Source organism: Trichomonas vaginalis, chromosome IV (genome assembly GCF_026262505.1).
Source record: "Trichomonas vaginalis G3 chromosome IV, whole genome shotgun sequence".
Classification (NCBI taxonomy): Eukaryota; Parabasalia; order Trichomonadida; family Trichomonadidae; genus Trichomonas; species Trichomonas vaginalis.
In genome coordinates this window covers 39360596-39374505 of record NC_067206.1, presented here as the reverse complement: position 1 = coordinate 39374505, position 13910 = coordinate 39360596, and the positions used below count along the sequence as shown (strand labels likewise).

Below are 13910 nucleotides of genomic sequence, written 5' to 3'. Positions count from 1 at the left end.
TTTGAAGGTTGCTCTTGATTTCAGGTAAATTTTAGTTTGATATTGTTTATCAGGCTTCTATTTCACTCCACATTAACATATATTCAACTTTTGCAAATGACAATAAAGAAATAAAAAGTTTGATGAATGAGAGTATTATGCCTATTCGCAACCATATGTACTATAGCTCGTTTTACCAATTAATCAAGGAAAGGGTTTAATTCTTGAAAATTTTATATTATTATTAGAAAGTTGAGCGAAGTAGAATCGTATAAACTAGAAGAAACACAATTGGGATTATATTTAATGAATTAAATAAAATAAGTTAAGGGTGCACCCGTATGTACGTTTATTTGAGAGGAGGAGGATTACCCTCTCAATTTTGAGGGATTCGTTAGTTTATTTTCTCGATGAATATGCAATAAAATTTGATTTTTACCTTATCAATATACTTCATATAATATACACATGTTCATGTAAAAACTTTTTCCCAAAATCCTCAGGAATTAAGGGATTTTTGAATTTTAAGAATTTTTTTCGAATTTTTTCGAAAAAAAATATTTTCAGAACAGCCTTAATGGCTAAGATTTAGGAACAATGTTAAGTATCAAAAAGAAAGGAGGTCTGATATAGACAACATATATCGTTGAAGGTTGAAAAAATCTCTAATATTTGAGCCCAAAATTTCAAATTTTAATTTTTTGAAAAAAGAGGCCACCCGTATGTACGTTTATTTGCGAGGAGGAGGATTATATTTTTGAAAGGGTGAAACATTATGAATATGTTAATTATATAATAATATGTATTATTATAAAAAAGAAAAAATAAAGCACGTTAAAATTTTTCTTTCTTGATTTTTTACAAAATCTACTTAGAATTATGCAAAATATGACTAAATAATTATAAATTTCAAGTTAAATTTTAATTTTGATAAATAATTTAAATTTCAAAATATCAAGTTCAGTTCGACTATGTATGTAGTAATTCCTCAATAAAGTGCCAAAACCCTATTAAAATATATGAACATTTTCAACATTTTAATGTTTTTATTTAAAAATTTGTTGGAATATGAGCTTCAAACAATTATTATGTAAATAAAAATAATTAAATATATGTATTTATTCGTATTACAACCGTAGTAAGTCGATTCTTCCTTTCTTCTACTGAGGTTTGAATTTGATTTCGAATTGTAAAGAGATTCAAAGGGAAAATACTAGCGGATAAAAACTACCTCCATGAAAGGGTCATAATGGACTCAAGTTGTATTTTTTGATATTTTTTGCTTTTCGAGCCTAAATAGGTAGCCAAGATAATGCCTAAAAATAAGGTTCTAAATTCTGAAGTTTACATGATCCTCTCGTGTGCACCCTTAAGAAATATTAAAATTTACTCTAAAAGAGGCAATCCCCTTTGAAGTAACTAAACCATAAGAAAATTCTGGGGACTAAAGAGGGTCGCAAAAACGAACAATATCACCCCCGACCCGCGACCTAATATTGGGAGGAATGGGTGATCTAGAAGGTTGTTGAATATTTCTTGAGGGAGAAGGTGGCATATCTTGGTTGATAGATGCCTCAAAACGAGAGCAGACTTTTCTAAATCCAGCTGCTGAAGATTCTTGTTTATCACGTATTATATCATTAATTCTTGCATTTTCATATTTAACGCGAGGATCTGCAGTATCTTGGAATCTCTTGAAAGCTTCTTCAGGATCCGCAACACGATGTGCCCAGTTCCTGTCGAAGTATTCGCGTAATTGTTTTGTCATATCTGGGATTTTACGTTCTTGAGCTACAATAGGAGTTTCAGGTACTTTCGGACTAACTGCATAAATTATATCGTTTTCTTTGATTTTGTAGAAGGAAAAAGAGAGTGTAGGTAATAATATTGCTCCATTATAAACAAATCTGTAACCTTTGTTTTCTGTTAAGTCGTCGAGAGATTCAATTGCATCAAAAGGTGAAATTTTTGTAGTTAATTTAGCACGACCAGAGATTCGAATTGTGATAGGACCATCGGAGGGAATAGGGTCCCCCTCGGAATGAGAGTCAATCACCATATAATGCGCTTGCATAGATCGCAGCGTATTAAAATTAGACGATTATTTTTCCATAAATTTTCGATAATTTGTTTGCTTATTTTAGTATATAGAACAATTATTATAATTAAAATTTTGATACTTCTCAAAAATTCAGAAAGAATTTTAGCGGTTTGTCATGCAAAAATTTTGTTCCTAAATCAAAATCATTTTACCCCTCAATTGGAATATGGTCACAACTTTTGTATGGATTAATAATATCCATTGCGAATAAAAATAATTTCCTCTTTGACTTCAATTTATTGCCAATATAGTTGTTTCGACTGTCATATATCATAATATAACAGAGAACCTCCGAATTAGAGCATTTCCCTGAATATGCTTAAATATTCTTATAATTTTTATCCATAAATTTCCTTTGACTAAGAAAATCAATTCCTTTCAACCAAAATATTTAATACAAACACGATAGGTCAGTAAACGACATCAAAGCTAACTTATATATTTGAAAATATTAACATTTATCTGTAAATGTTGATCTTTCATAAAATAGAAACTCTAACCATACAAATCGCTTCATAGACATACAATGCTTCTCCTATAAGCTAAATATCTTATTGCAATCTTTCATAATGTGCAATTGTGAATGAATTGAAGCGAATAAACACAAAAGGGAGTCAGAAAGCTCATCACCTTCAATGGAAATACCAATATGATGATAAATTCATGTTGATGATTTTTGATTTTACATCCCGAGAAAATAAAACTGACATGAAAAAAAATATCAGAAATAAAATGCAAAGTTATGAAGAACTGAAATTACTTTTTGATGCAGAAATAGAAGAAGGCAATTATGCCGAGGCAAAGAAAATAAAAGAGAAGATGGAACAATTAAAAGTAAGTCAACCAAGTGACAAAATTAAACAAGTTATTGAAAAATTCCAGGCTGCCTTCGACGAAGAGTTGGAGAAATGCAGGGCTAATGTTCAGAAAGCTGCCGAATATCAATATGCTAGGGAGTTAAATTACAGAGAACAGCTTAGTAATCAGTTCACTCAATTAGCTAAAGAACACGTAATTAAATTGACAAAAATGGAAACAGCAATGTACGAACATTATGTTTCAACATCAACTCCCGATAAACGTGTCGTCAAGATGCTAAAAGACGCCCAAAAATTGGCAAATAAACAACAATTTGATGAAGCTCAAGAAATGAAAGAAAATGCAGAAGAACTTAAAAATAAGATTGACGAGCAAGCCCTTGAAACTATGGAAAAGAACTACGAAACTTACGTTTGCAGAGTTTTAGATCAATTCCATACAGAAATAGATACATTGATAAACAACAATAAAATCACTCCAGAAATGAATGAAGACTTAATAAACAAGCAGAGAGATACAAACAAAGTTTTACTCGATATATTTGTCAGAAAATTCTTAAAAGATGTGAGACCAACGCTCTCAATAGCAGATTTTCAAGTTGTAAAGGAGAGAATAAATCAAATTTACGAAGAACAAACAGGAAGAAATATTTCTCAGAATACTGCAGCGCGTTCGCCTCGCAACTCCGATTCCCTTGAAACTGATAAGGCTCGCAAGAAATCTTCGCAGAAACACTTCATTAGTAAGAAACTCGACATGAAATACGAATCTCGCGCTTCAAAACGCTTTGAAGATCGCCGATCTCAAGCTGCTTTTGATGACTAATACATACTTGTCTTATGTAAAAAATTTCTTTGTTATTAGGCAAATTTTAATTTTAATTATTTTTTTATTTCATTTAATTAAGATGAAACTATGCAAAGACACACGAAATCAATTTATCGTTTATGAATATAATCATTCCTTTTCATATTTTTGAAATAAAAAAAATTAAAAATTTATTTCAACAGAATGAGTATTTTATTTTAGGTTTATTTAACATTGTTAATGAACTCGTTGAGGTCTGTAGACTTTTCTTCTGTTTCATCAGCAATACCCATATCACAGATCTTTGTGGCACCAAGAGCAGTTAACTTAGCCTCGATCTTCTTTGCGAAGCCAACAAAGCTACGCTTGTAGTTTGCAGATCCAACACCAAGAACGGCAAACTTGGCCTTGCTAAGATCACCTTTAAAAGCGTTGAAGCTAGCATACCAGTCCTTGTATTCGGCTGGTGGGTCACCACGGCCGTATGAAGCTGGGACGAAGATAATTTTTTCGTATGTTGGGAGTTCTGATGGCTGAACATCCTTAGCATCCTTAACTGTAATGACTGTCTCTTTACCAATCTGTTCAGCAAGGCCTTTTGCAGTTCCTTGCGCAGAGGCATATAAAATAACGCTCATGAAAAAAAAGTGATCGGTGATAATTTTTATTGTTGGTCAATTCATTTTGTTTATTTCGATGGTGTTTGATCACTTACCAACACTCCAGTTATGATCGTCTCTATATCGTGCTTTGAATTTAACTCTCAAATGGTGTTTACATGATTTTGTGATCGACATGTACCACTGTGATGATGTTCTAACTAGACACTAAAACTCATATGTACAAGTGTATTATCAATACAATACGGATCAGCTGATTTTCTGTAGATTTATAACATTTGATTTGTAATTTCAATATAGCGCCTGTAGTTGAATGCTTACTCTCTCTAATTCTAATGGGACTTGAATCTTATTAGACACTATTTGAAATCGTTGATTTTTTGAATTGATTTTTTATGTCCTGTATGGAAATAATGAAAAAGATTTTTCTCATTGGAATGACTAGGCGAATGATAGTTAACTCAGTACTAAATGATTCATTAAATAAATTTATATATTTATTCTAAAACAAAATGATATAATATTTATCAATACACTGATACACGAACTCTTAACTAGATCTATTCAATTAATGGCGTAGCTCCATAAATAAAGCTTTCGATTAATCCTTCATTTGAGCCCATTTTAATGTGCATTGTTCCGTTAATACCCCAATTCTTACCATGCTGGTTGAGAAGGATCCAGTATTCAACACCATTTTCCTTTCCCCATCCAATTAATTCGACAGCGTGATTTCCAGCTTCGATATATCCTTTATAGCTAGATTCGTAGATTCCACCATGGTAGTTGACAAAACCACTATCTGTTGCAATAGAAGCGCTAACAGGACCGTATAAATAAACTGCTTTTTTAATTGCTTCAACACCAACGTAACGAGTAGTACTTCCATAAACTGATTTGTATAATTTAAATTTTTCGCTTGTTGAGCATTGAGAACAGAATTTAATTCCGTATTCTTGTCTGTTTTGGAATGGATGGCATTTATAATCAGTTAATCCATGCTGTTCCATGAAATAGAAAACACTTCTTTCACATCCACCTACGCATCCATTATCAGCAATATCACATGCAACGATATATTGGGCTGATAAGAGTAATTGCTTTTCTGTTGCACGACAAAATCTATGACTCATGGCCTTAAGAGCACCATATGCATAACAACAGCCGCATTCTTGAGTTAAAGGGCCGAAATCGCAATGAGGGTATGCTTCTAAGAAATTATAACTCTCAGGCAAATCAACATGAACATCACTGAGATTTGTAGCATATCCACGTGGTGAAAACATACATAAATTGCTGAAAAATACAAACATTTCGAATTTGAAGATTCGTCACTTTTTTTATTAAAAAAATGGTAAAAGTAGATCTACCATTAGAAGAGAAGTTTGATGGCGAACTACTTCAAACAACAGAATGGAAAAAGCCAGGAACAACAGATGAAGATGACGAAGCACCAAAAAAGGTTTGGAATAAAGTTTTTGGAATATTTGTTGCCATTTCTATTGGTGTATTTGCAGGAATGAGCTGCAAAACAATTGGTGAATCATTTTTATACTCAGCTTTATTCTTAGGAGAATGTTTCATTTGTGTTTGCATTTCAGGAATCGTGAAGACTCTTAGCTTCAAGAGTTCAGTTATATCATTCGCTATTTACTTCGGAATATGCGGTATTGTTACACCAATTTCATCATGGGGAGGCAGCAAATTGATATAAGCGTAATGTATTTATAATAACAGCTTGTAAGCATATGTTATCAATATAGAAATTATTCAATTAGCGGAATATTTAGTTTTCTTTTTAATATCTGTAAATGTTAATTTATCTTTCAATATTTTCTTTTTTTTTCTAATAATTTATAGTTGTCTAATCAAATATTTCGATTTAATAATATATCATATAATATGCATCGTTTAATTCTTAGAAAAAAACAAGAATTTAATATTTTCATCAATAATAATTGTATTGAAGTATAATTAGCATAGAATTTTTAAATAAATACGAGTTTATGATCGAAATACAATATCCATACAAACTTAATGATTTCATTGAAATCATCATAACAAATAAGATATTGATATGCCTTAAGCACGGATAAATTTATATTAAATGTTCTAGATGATTAGAGTTATCATTATATGAAGTCATAATAGTTACATTTAAAAACAAATTTTGATTTTCTTTTTCATAAAACAAGATTTTAAATATAACAATAAAAAAATATTAAAACAATAGAATCACTTTGATCTCTTCTTATTGACTTTCTTAGCATAAGAAGGTGTTTCAGTTTTATCCCATGGTAATCTTCTTTCTTCCTTCAAGTTGAAAGGATAAGTTCCCTGAGGCAAAGGTTTCTGATAAGGCAAATTCCTAAATGGAGGATATCTCTGTCCATTTGGCTTAGGAGGACTGTTCTTTGGCGAAGTTGATTTTCTAATTCCGCTGTTTTCGCTATTTCTAACAGGAACCCAGAACTGCATTCCTCCTTTCTTATATTCCGTGTTTTCCATCAATCTGTCCTGATAATTTGGAGCTTCCTTGTGATTTATCCTCTTCTTAGGAACATATTTCTCATAAGCAAACTCTGATTCCGCATCTGTTGCTGCCACATACTTTCTGTCTTCTTCAAATTCACTGGAATCGCTTTTTTCATCTGCAACAAAACCGAAAAGTCCTGGAGCTGTTTGTTCAATTCCAGCTTTTTGATGATCAACTTCGTAAGGACCGGAATCTTCGCAAGAGTCAAGCATTGATGGACTTGTTCCATATCCATTTGCTTCTTGATCGTAAACAGGGAATTCAGCTTCAAATTGCTGATGTTTCGGTGATTTTTCACTTGGAATTTTCCTCTTAACTTTTTTGATTTTTCTTGGAGGACTTTCAATGATTTCTTCGTCATTGATGTTAGGAACTTTGTCCAATTGCTCGAAATCATCAATTGGATTGTCATAATTGCTTTCTGAGATACTGTTGTCGTTGCGGTCTGGCTCTGAGTCTGTGGAATACTGAGCTGATTCTAAAACTGGTCGGACAGGAACAGGAAGTTCACTTTGTGGTTCTTGGATGTCGTTTTCGTCCATAAAGTTCATTCGAGATGGAGGAACTGCATCATCATTCTTTCCTGGACATCTTACACCATCAAGCCATGCAATTTCGCCGGTAGCCGAGGAAATAATTCTATCTCTGTATTCTTTTCTGGCGGAATTAGCTCCAAACTGCTTGTTATAGATCTCTTCTGATTCATATTCGGGAAGTTCCATATCATCTTGCAAAATTGGTGGAATATCTTGGTAAAGATTTGAATTTACAGGATTTCCTCTGATATCAAGGTATTTGAGAGTTTTCACGTTTGCTACAAAATTAAGTATATCATCCATAGAGTTTAATTTGCAATATGTTAGACTTACAGCTACTAAATTTGGTGCAACTGTAGCAAGTGGAGATAATTTAGAAATTTTTGTAGAATTAGCACGGAATTCCTTTAACTGTGGGAAGAAGGCGTCAATGATCAATGACTTATCATCAAAAGGATTAAATGAAATATCTAAAGTAACAAGTGATTGAAATCCTGTGAGAGGTGTGAGAGAGATAAGGTTATTATATGAGAGATCGACGTAGGTGAGAAGTGCCATATAAAATGGTGGGAAATCAGTGATTTTATTGTGAACTGCACTTAATGAGCGAAGATTTAACAAAGAACGAATTCCATTTAGATTTGTAAGAATTCCTCTATCCATGATAAGTGTAGAGAGTCCTGAAAATACTCCCATTCCATGTAATGAGCGAAATTGGTTTCCGCTGATGTCTAGACTGACAAGACGAGGAATTGGGCTTCGTATATAGATAAAACGTATTTTGTTATTTGATAAATTGAGCTGTTTTAATGAAACACAGCCTTCCAAGTTTTCAATCACTTCAATTTGATTTTCTGAGAGATTAAGAGAATGAAGATTCGCTATATAAAACAGTCTCTCCATTTTTGAGATATTGTTATATGATAAGTCAAGATATGTTAAAGAAGTACAGTATTTGAATGGATCTTCTTCAATTGTTGATATGTTATTGTGAGAAAGCTGTAATAATTTAATAATTTGTGGTGAAGGAAGGCCTTGTAATGAAGCAAGTTGATTATTGGATAAATCTAATGCTGGCGCAGCTGGAATTTTCGCTCCTTTTAATGTTTTGATGCCTCTTGACTGGAATGATGAGACTGCATCGCTCTCACTCAAAAGACTAACAGATGGTTTTGCTTTACGCATGAAAGTTTGAAGATTTTGTTTGAAAACAAACGTATTGATAATCAAATCACTGTTTTAAATATCCGATCTGCACCACTCACATCAATTATTTCAGGAATAAAATATAATATTCGAGAAATGTCAAATATTAATTTCATCAATATTTCGAAATAAAGAATTCGATGTCATTTCATGTATCAAACAAAATACCTTTCATTTCACATTTAAGTGCAATAATATGATTAACATAACCAGCATTTTACATTTGAGCTTGAATCGTATTCAAACCATATAATTATTCACTAATTAATATCCATCAAATCCTCTTAAAATACTGATAAATATGAAAAAACAACAAATAATAGTATATTAAAGGAATTTTAATTTAATGTTTGCATTAATCATCATGATTGCAGATTGATTCAACATTAAATTTTAATGTATGCATTTCTTCAGTATAAGAATGGTAAAATTCCTTAAAGAAAACCAAAATTATATGGAAAATGGGAAAATTCTTCGACCAAGTATCTCAGAAATAACCAACAAATGCTGAAATCATGGAATACATCGATGGTCAGTCATGATAATAAAAATTTCTTAACGTATTGTTTTCTAAAAAATCCCGCGCAAACAGAAAAAAAAAGTTCAAAAAAATAAAAAAATGTCTGAAGTGACGAAGTTCAAGAAGAACGACGTTGTTTCAGCATATTGTGAGGAGTATCAGACGAACATGGATGCCGAGATTGTCGATTTCAGGCATCACAGGCAACAGGCATACGTACATTTCATCAAACAAGATAAAAGACTTGATAGATGGATGGACGTATCAAATCTCTTCCCATCAACAGAATCAAATACGAATAAACAAGAAGAGCACGTTCTTTCTAGGAACCAAAGAAAGTTACTTGACGATTCTGATTCAGATGACGAAGCAACTACAGCAGAATTCATTCAATTCGAAAAGGTTCATCGCGAAGTTACCAAAATACGCAACATTGACTTCATAACAATAGGAAAATTTACAATTCGTACTTGGTATTACGCACCATACCCACCGCCATTCTATAAAATGGATCACATATATATCTGTGAGCATTGCTTCTCATACTTCAAGTCGCCAGAAGACTTACAAGCTCATATTGACGAAAAGAAAGAATTATGTCCACCAGGTAGAGAAATTTATAGAGAAGGAAACCTCAGCGTGTTCGAGCTGAAAGGTAAAAGACAAAAGCTCGCATGCCAGAACCTCTGTTTACTCTCAAAATTATTCCTCGACCACAAAACACTTTTTTACGATGTTGAAGGGTTCATTTTTTACGTACTTTGCGAGTGTGATGATTCAGGAGCACATATCGCAGCTTATTTCTCTCGAGAATTGAACTCAGCCCAAAATAATATTTTGGCCTGTATTACAACTTTACCACCATACCAGAAGCGAGGCTACGGACACTTCCTTATCTCCCTGGCGTATGAAATTGCTAAACGCCAGCACAGAACAGGCGGCCCAGAAAGACCTTTGTCAGATCTCGGCAAAATTGCATTCAAAGCTTACTGGAGAGACACAATATTGAACTTACTTAAGAACCAATCAGCTGAGATCACCAGCGTCGATTCTCTTGTCAATATGACTGCAATTGACAGATTTGACATAATTGATACGTTGAAAGAGGTCGGATTAGTCACAAAAGTCAAAGGTGAATACGACCTTAACTTAAACAAAGAAGCTTTGACCACTGCTCTTTCTGCAGTTGATTTTTCAAAACAAAAAAGAAGAATTGATCCTTCAAAGCTTATCTGGCTTAACAACCCAGATGAAAACGAATAATACTATGTATAATAAAACATTTGTTTATTTTGCTTCAATATTTTTCATTATTATTTTATCAAATTTTATTTTAAAAATGAAATTGCGATATAATGACTCATATAATGCTCACAATCGATTATTGAGAGATAGATAGAAATAGTTAATTTTAAAAATATGTTAATCATGCTCCACTTTGAAAGATTAAACAAGAATACAAATGGAATAGATTCATATGCATATACTTACAATTGTCTCAAGATAGATCCAAATTCTTATCACACAAAACAGTCGTACTCATCCTTATAAAAATTTAAATAACTTTAGGATATTTATTCTTTTGAAACTGATCTTATATTTCATTTATATTTTGCACCATGAGAAAGTAGAAGTTCACGTATTTCTTTCTTATTTTCAATTACTGCAATATAAAGAGCAGTATATCCGTAGGAATCTTTTTCATTAATGTTTATACCATGTGAAAGGAGAAGTTCGACAAGTTCTATACTATTTTCATAATATACTGCATAATAAAGACAGTTTCTCCCACCATTATCTTTTTGATTAATATCTGCCCCATGTGAAAGAAGAAGTTCAATTATTTCTTTACTATTACTTTTTACTGCAATATGAAGAGCAGTTTGTCCATAATCATTGAATTTATTGGGATTTGCACCATGCGATAGAAGAAGTTCAACTATTTCTTTATTATTATTTATTGTTGCAATATGAAGGGCAGTTTGTCTAAAGCCATCGTTTTCGTTGATATTTGCACCATGTGATAGAAGAAGTTCAACTATTTCTTTTCTATTATTAGTTACTGCAATTTGAAGAGCGGTTATTCCATAGGGACCTTTTCCATTAATGCTTGCACCATGCGAAAGAAGAAATTCGATTGTTTCTTTTCTATTATTTTTTACTGCAACTTGAAGAATGTTTTCCCTACGGTTATCTTTTTCATTAATATTTGCACCATGTGAAAGAAGAAGTTCAATCATTTCTTTACTATTATTTTTTGCTACTTCATGAAGTACGGTTTCTCCATCACTATATTTTTCATTAATATCGAGACCAATTGAAATGAAATAATTACAGAGAGATGGAATGTTAAACTTCAAAGAATATGAAAAGCTGCGGCTAATATCATTAGTTAGATCGAAATAAACTAATAGCGATTCAAGATTGTTATAAATCTTACAATAATATAAATCAATCTCTAAATTGTATTCATTAACCAAAAATGTAACAAAATCAATGTTGTGTGAAATAATTGCATATTTCATGCATTTTTCATCAGGTTTTTGATATTTCAAACATTCATTCATGATCTCTGGATTTCTCCCTAAAAATGAAAGTCTGAGACATTTTTTCGTTATTTTCGAGTGAAATTTTGTTCTTAATAACTTGAAACAACCAACTGCTCCATGATAACAACATAATTCAAGTAATGAATATCCTTCCTCGGAATATGGATATAATTGGTTTTTAAGCTTTTGATCTTTATTAAATCCTTTTCTTTCAGTGAATGAAATGAATCTTTCTAGATTATTATACATAATTGCTTCGTAAATTGTATTTTCTGCATGAATTTCTATATATTCTGATTGTAATTGTTCGAAATTATCAGACATTTTTAATTTAATTCCATATTCTTTATAAAACAGGAAGCTTGAAAAACTGCCAATATCGCTGACCTCTTTGACATGATAATCATCAAATATAAGTTTAGCAAGAGCCAAATATGACTTAATATAGCGATTATTATACGGAATAATATCTAAAATATCCTTCATAATATTTTCTGGAAGAAATTCCTTTGAATCAATTAAATTTGTTTTGATCATTTTGTAAATAGAGTTTAACTCTTCTTCGTTTTCAGTTCTTAACTGATACAACGCAATACATGAATCAATATGATTTTTATTGATACTTCTCAATACAATGTATTTGTTTGGATTATTGTATTCGTTTGACATTAAGGGAGCAATAACTTTGTTTACAACTATTCAATTTTTATCATGAATTGATGTTTTTATGATTAAACATAAATATAGAATACATTCAACATACTTTATCTTTTCACTGTTTCAAAATCTAAAAAAGATCTTGTAAAGAAATTTTGTAAACTAAGATTTTTGAAGGAATATTATTTTCCGTCGGAAAAGTGACAATTTTATCATTTTCTTCAGACAACAATGATAATTTTTTATTTTCATGACCGAGCTAAAAAGATAATACGTGAAAAGCTTTCAATATTTCAGAGATTTTTTCCATTTGCAGTTTCTGAATATGCTGTCTAGATGAAGAAGGTGTGCCCATAAATATATGGTAAATTTGAATATAGTTTAACTCACGCTTCAAGTTAAACAAACAATTTATCATTAGATTGATTTTCTCCATTCAAAATACTTTCAATTGAAATGATATTTAAATTATATCTACAAGTATTTTAAGTAATGAGTTGTGAATCATACACTGGTCATGCTTTCACAACTTAAAGGAATTAATTTATTGGCATAATTGATATTGATCAATTGCAATGATTAGAAATCTACATTCGATATATTCATGCAGAATCTATATCCTGTTTTATACTTATTTTGACAAGAAGGAATATCTTTCGAGTAACATTTTTTTGATAGTCGTTATATATAATCGTTTTGTATTGAATTAAAATTATATCAATTTTGAAAAGAATTTAATCCGCTCTCAAATATTCGACAAATCGATTTCTTTATACTTATCTTAAAGTTCAATTTCAATTCTACCTTTGTTAATAGAGGTTGAAGAAAAATAAAATTAAAGGCGACTTGCCATTTTCTGACAATCCTCAAGTTTCATATCATGGGAAATATATAGTCAGGAGAAAAAGGTGTAAACCGGGCAAAAAGGTGTAAACCTTAAATCTTTAGGGCTAAAAGTAGGAAAGATATTGTCCCCATATGTGTGCGATCTGGGAGGTATGATTAGTTCAAAAAATTGAAATAGATTTAATAATGAGATATTAGCTATTATATGATAACATATATAAATAATAACATAAATAGGTTCCTTATATTATAACAATTATAATTCTTTGAAGAAAATAGATATTTACAATCTCAAATAATCTTGAATATTTCATCAAGTTGAGACTTAGTGATTTAAATGCTAGTCCATTACATTGTACTTCAATAGCATATAATATATGCTCGATCATTTTTATATGAATTAACTATCAAGCAGCTAGAATACATAAAAAACCGTATCTAAAAAGGTGTAAACCATATTGAGAAAGCTAGTTTTTTTAGTATGATCATAATAATCGATTCCACATTAGAAAATAAAATTATTTTTTGCGTATCGATAATTGAATTGATTTTTTACCACAATAATAACAAATTCAATTTAAAATTTGAGCAACAGACTTCAATAAAGAATAATTTAAGCCTACATGATGTGTATCTATATTTCTTACAATATAAATGCTATAACTTCAATTTGAAATAACAAATTTGATTATTCCACAAATTTTTGAAAATACGATTATATTACCATTAAAAAC

General features: G+C 31.1%; 8 protein-coding genes across 8 annotated transcripts, besides 1 other annotated feature; 3 read left to right on the top strand and 5 right to left on the bottom strand.

Moving 5' to 3' along the window:
* Nucleotides 1-308: 308 nt before the first annotated feature.
* Nucleotides 309-1348: a mobile genetic element.
* A 75-nt stretch (nucleotides 1349-1423) lies between these two features.
* Nucleotides 1424-2038, bottom strand: TVAGG3_0249550 (ubiquitin-like family; the record flags this gene model as incomplete). Its single annotated transcript, XM_001317850.2, has 1 exon — nucleotides 1424-2038. The coding sequence occupies one exon, from the start codon at nucleotides 2036-2038 to the stop codon at nucleotides 1424-1426; it is 615 nt and encodes a 204-aa protein (XP_001317885.1).
* A 764-nt stretch (nucleotides 2039-2802) lies between these two features.
* TVAGG3_0249540 (uncharacterized protein) lies at nucleotides 2803-3798 on the top strand (the record flags this gene model as incomplete). Its single annotated transcript, XM_001317849.2, has 1 exon — nucleotides 2813-3724. The coding sequence occupies one exon, from the start codon at nucleotides 2813-2815 to the stop codon at nucleotides 3722-3724; it is 912 nt and encodes a 303-aa protein (XP_001317884.1).
* Nucleotides 3799-3904: 106 nt separating this feature from the next.
* Nucleotides 3905-4353, bottom strand: TVAGG3_0249530 (pyruvate-flavodoxin oxidoreductase family; the record flags this gene model as incomplete). Its single annotated transcript, XM_001317848.2, has 1 exon — nucleotides 3931-4344. The coding sequence occupies one exon, from the start codon at nucleotides 4342-4344 to the stop codon at nucleotides 3931-3933; it is 414 nt and encodes a 137-aa protein (XP_001317883.1).
* Nucleotides 4354-4859: 506 nt separating this feature from the next.
* TVAGG3_0249520 (cysteine-type peptidase protein) lies at nucleotides 4860-5657 on the bottom strand (the record flags this gene model as incomplete). The annotated part of the gene is made up of 1 exon (XM_001317847.1): nucleotides 4887-5612. One exon carries the CDS (start codon nucleotides 5610-5612, stop codon nucleotides 4887-4889), a length of 726 nt encoding a protein of 241 aa, XP_001317882.1.
* Nucleotides 5658-5677: 20 nt separating this feature from the next.
* On the top strand, nucleotides 5678-6040 carry TVAGG3_0249510 (uncharacterized protein; the record flags this gene model as incomplete). The annotated part of the gene is made up of 1 exon (XM_001317846.1): nucleotides 5678-6040. The coding sequence occupies one exon, from the start codon at nucleotides 5678-5680 to the stop codon at nucleotides 6038-6040; it is 363 nt and encodes a 120-aa protein (XP_001317881.1).
* A 404-nt stretch (nucleotides 6041-6444) lies between these two features.
* On the bottom strand, nucleotides 6445-8592 carry TVAGG3_0249500 (uncharacterized protein; the record flags this gene model as incomplete). Its single annotated transcript, XM_001317845.1, has 1 exon — nucleotides 6562-8583. The coding sequence occupies one exon, from the start codon at nucleotides 8581-8583 to the stop codon at nucleotides 6562-6564; it is 2022 nt and encodes a 673-aa protein (XP_001317880.1).
* Nucleotides 8593-9200: 608 nt separating this feature from the next.
* TVAGG3_0249490 (histone acetyltransferase protein) lies at nucleotides 9201-10545 on the top strand (the record flags this gene model as incomplete). The annotated part of the gene is made up of 1 exon (XM_001317844.1): nucleotides 9224-10387. The coding sequence occupies one exon, from the start codon at nucleotides 9224-9226 to the stop codon at nucleotides 10385-10387; it is 1164 nt and encodes a 387-aa protein (XP_001317879.1).
* Nucleotides 10546-10725: 180 nt separating this feature from the next.
* On the bottom strand, nucleotides 10726-12342 carry TVAGG3_0249480 (ankyrin repeat and SOCS box-containing protein 4 family; the record flags this gene model as incomplete). Its single annotated transcript, XM_001317843.1, has 1 exon — nucleotides 10726-12342. The coding sequence occupies one exon, from the start codon at nucleotides 12340-12342 to the stop codon at nucleotides 10726-10728; it is 1617 nt and encodes a 538-aa protein (XP_001317878.1).
* Between the last annotated feature and the right edge of the window lie 1568 nt (nucleotides 12343-13910).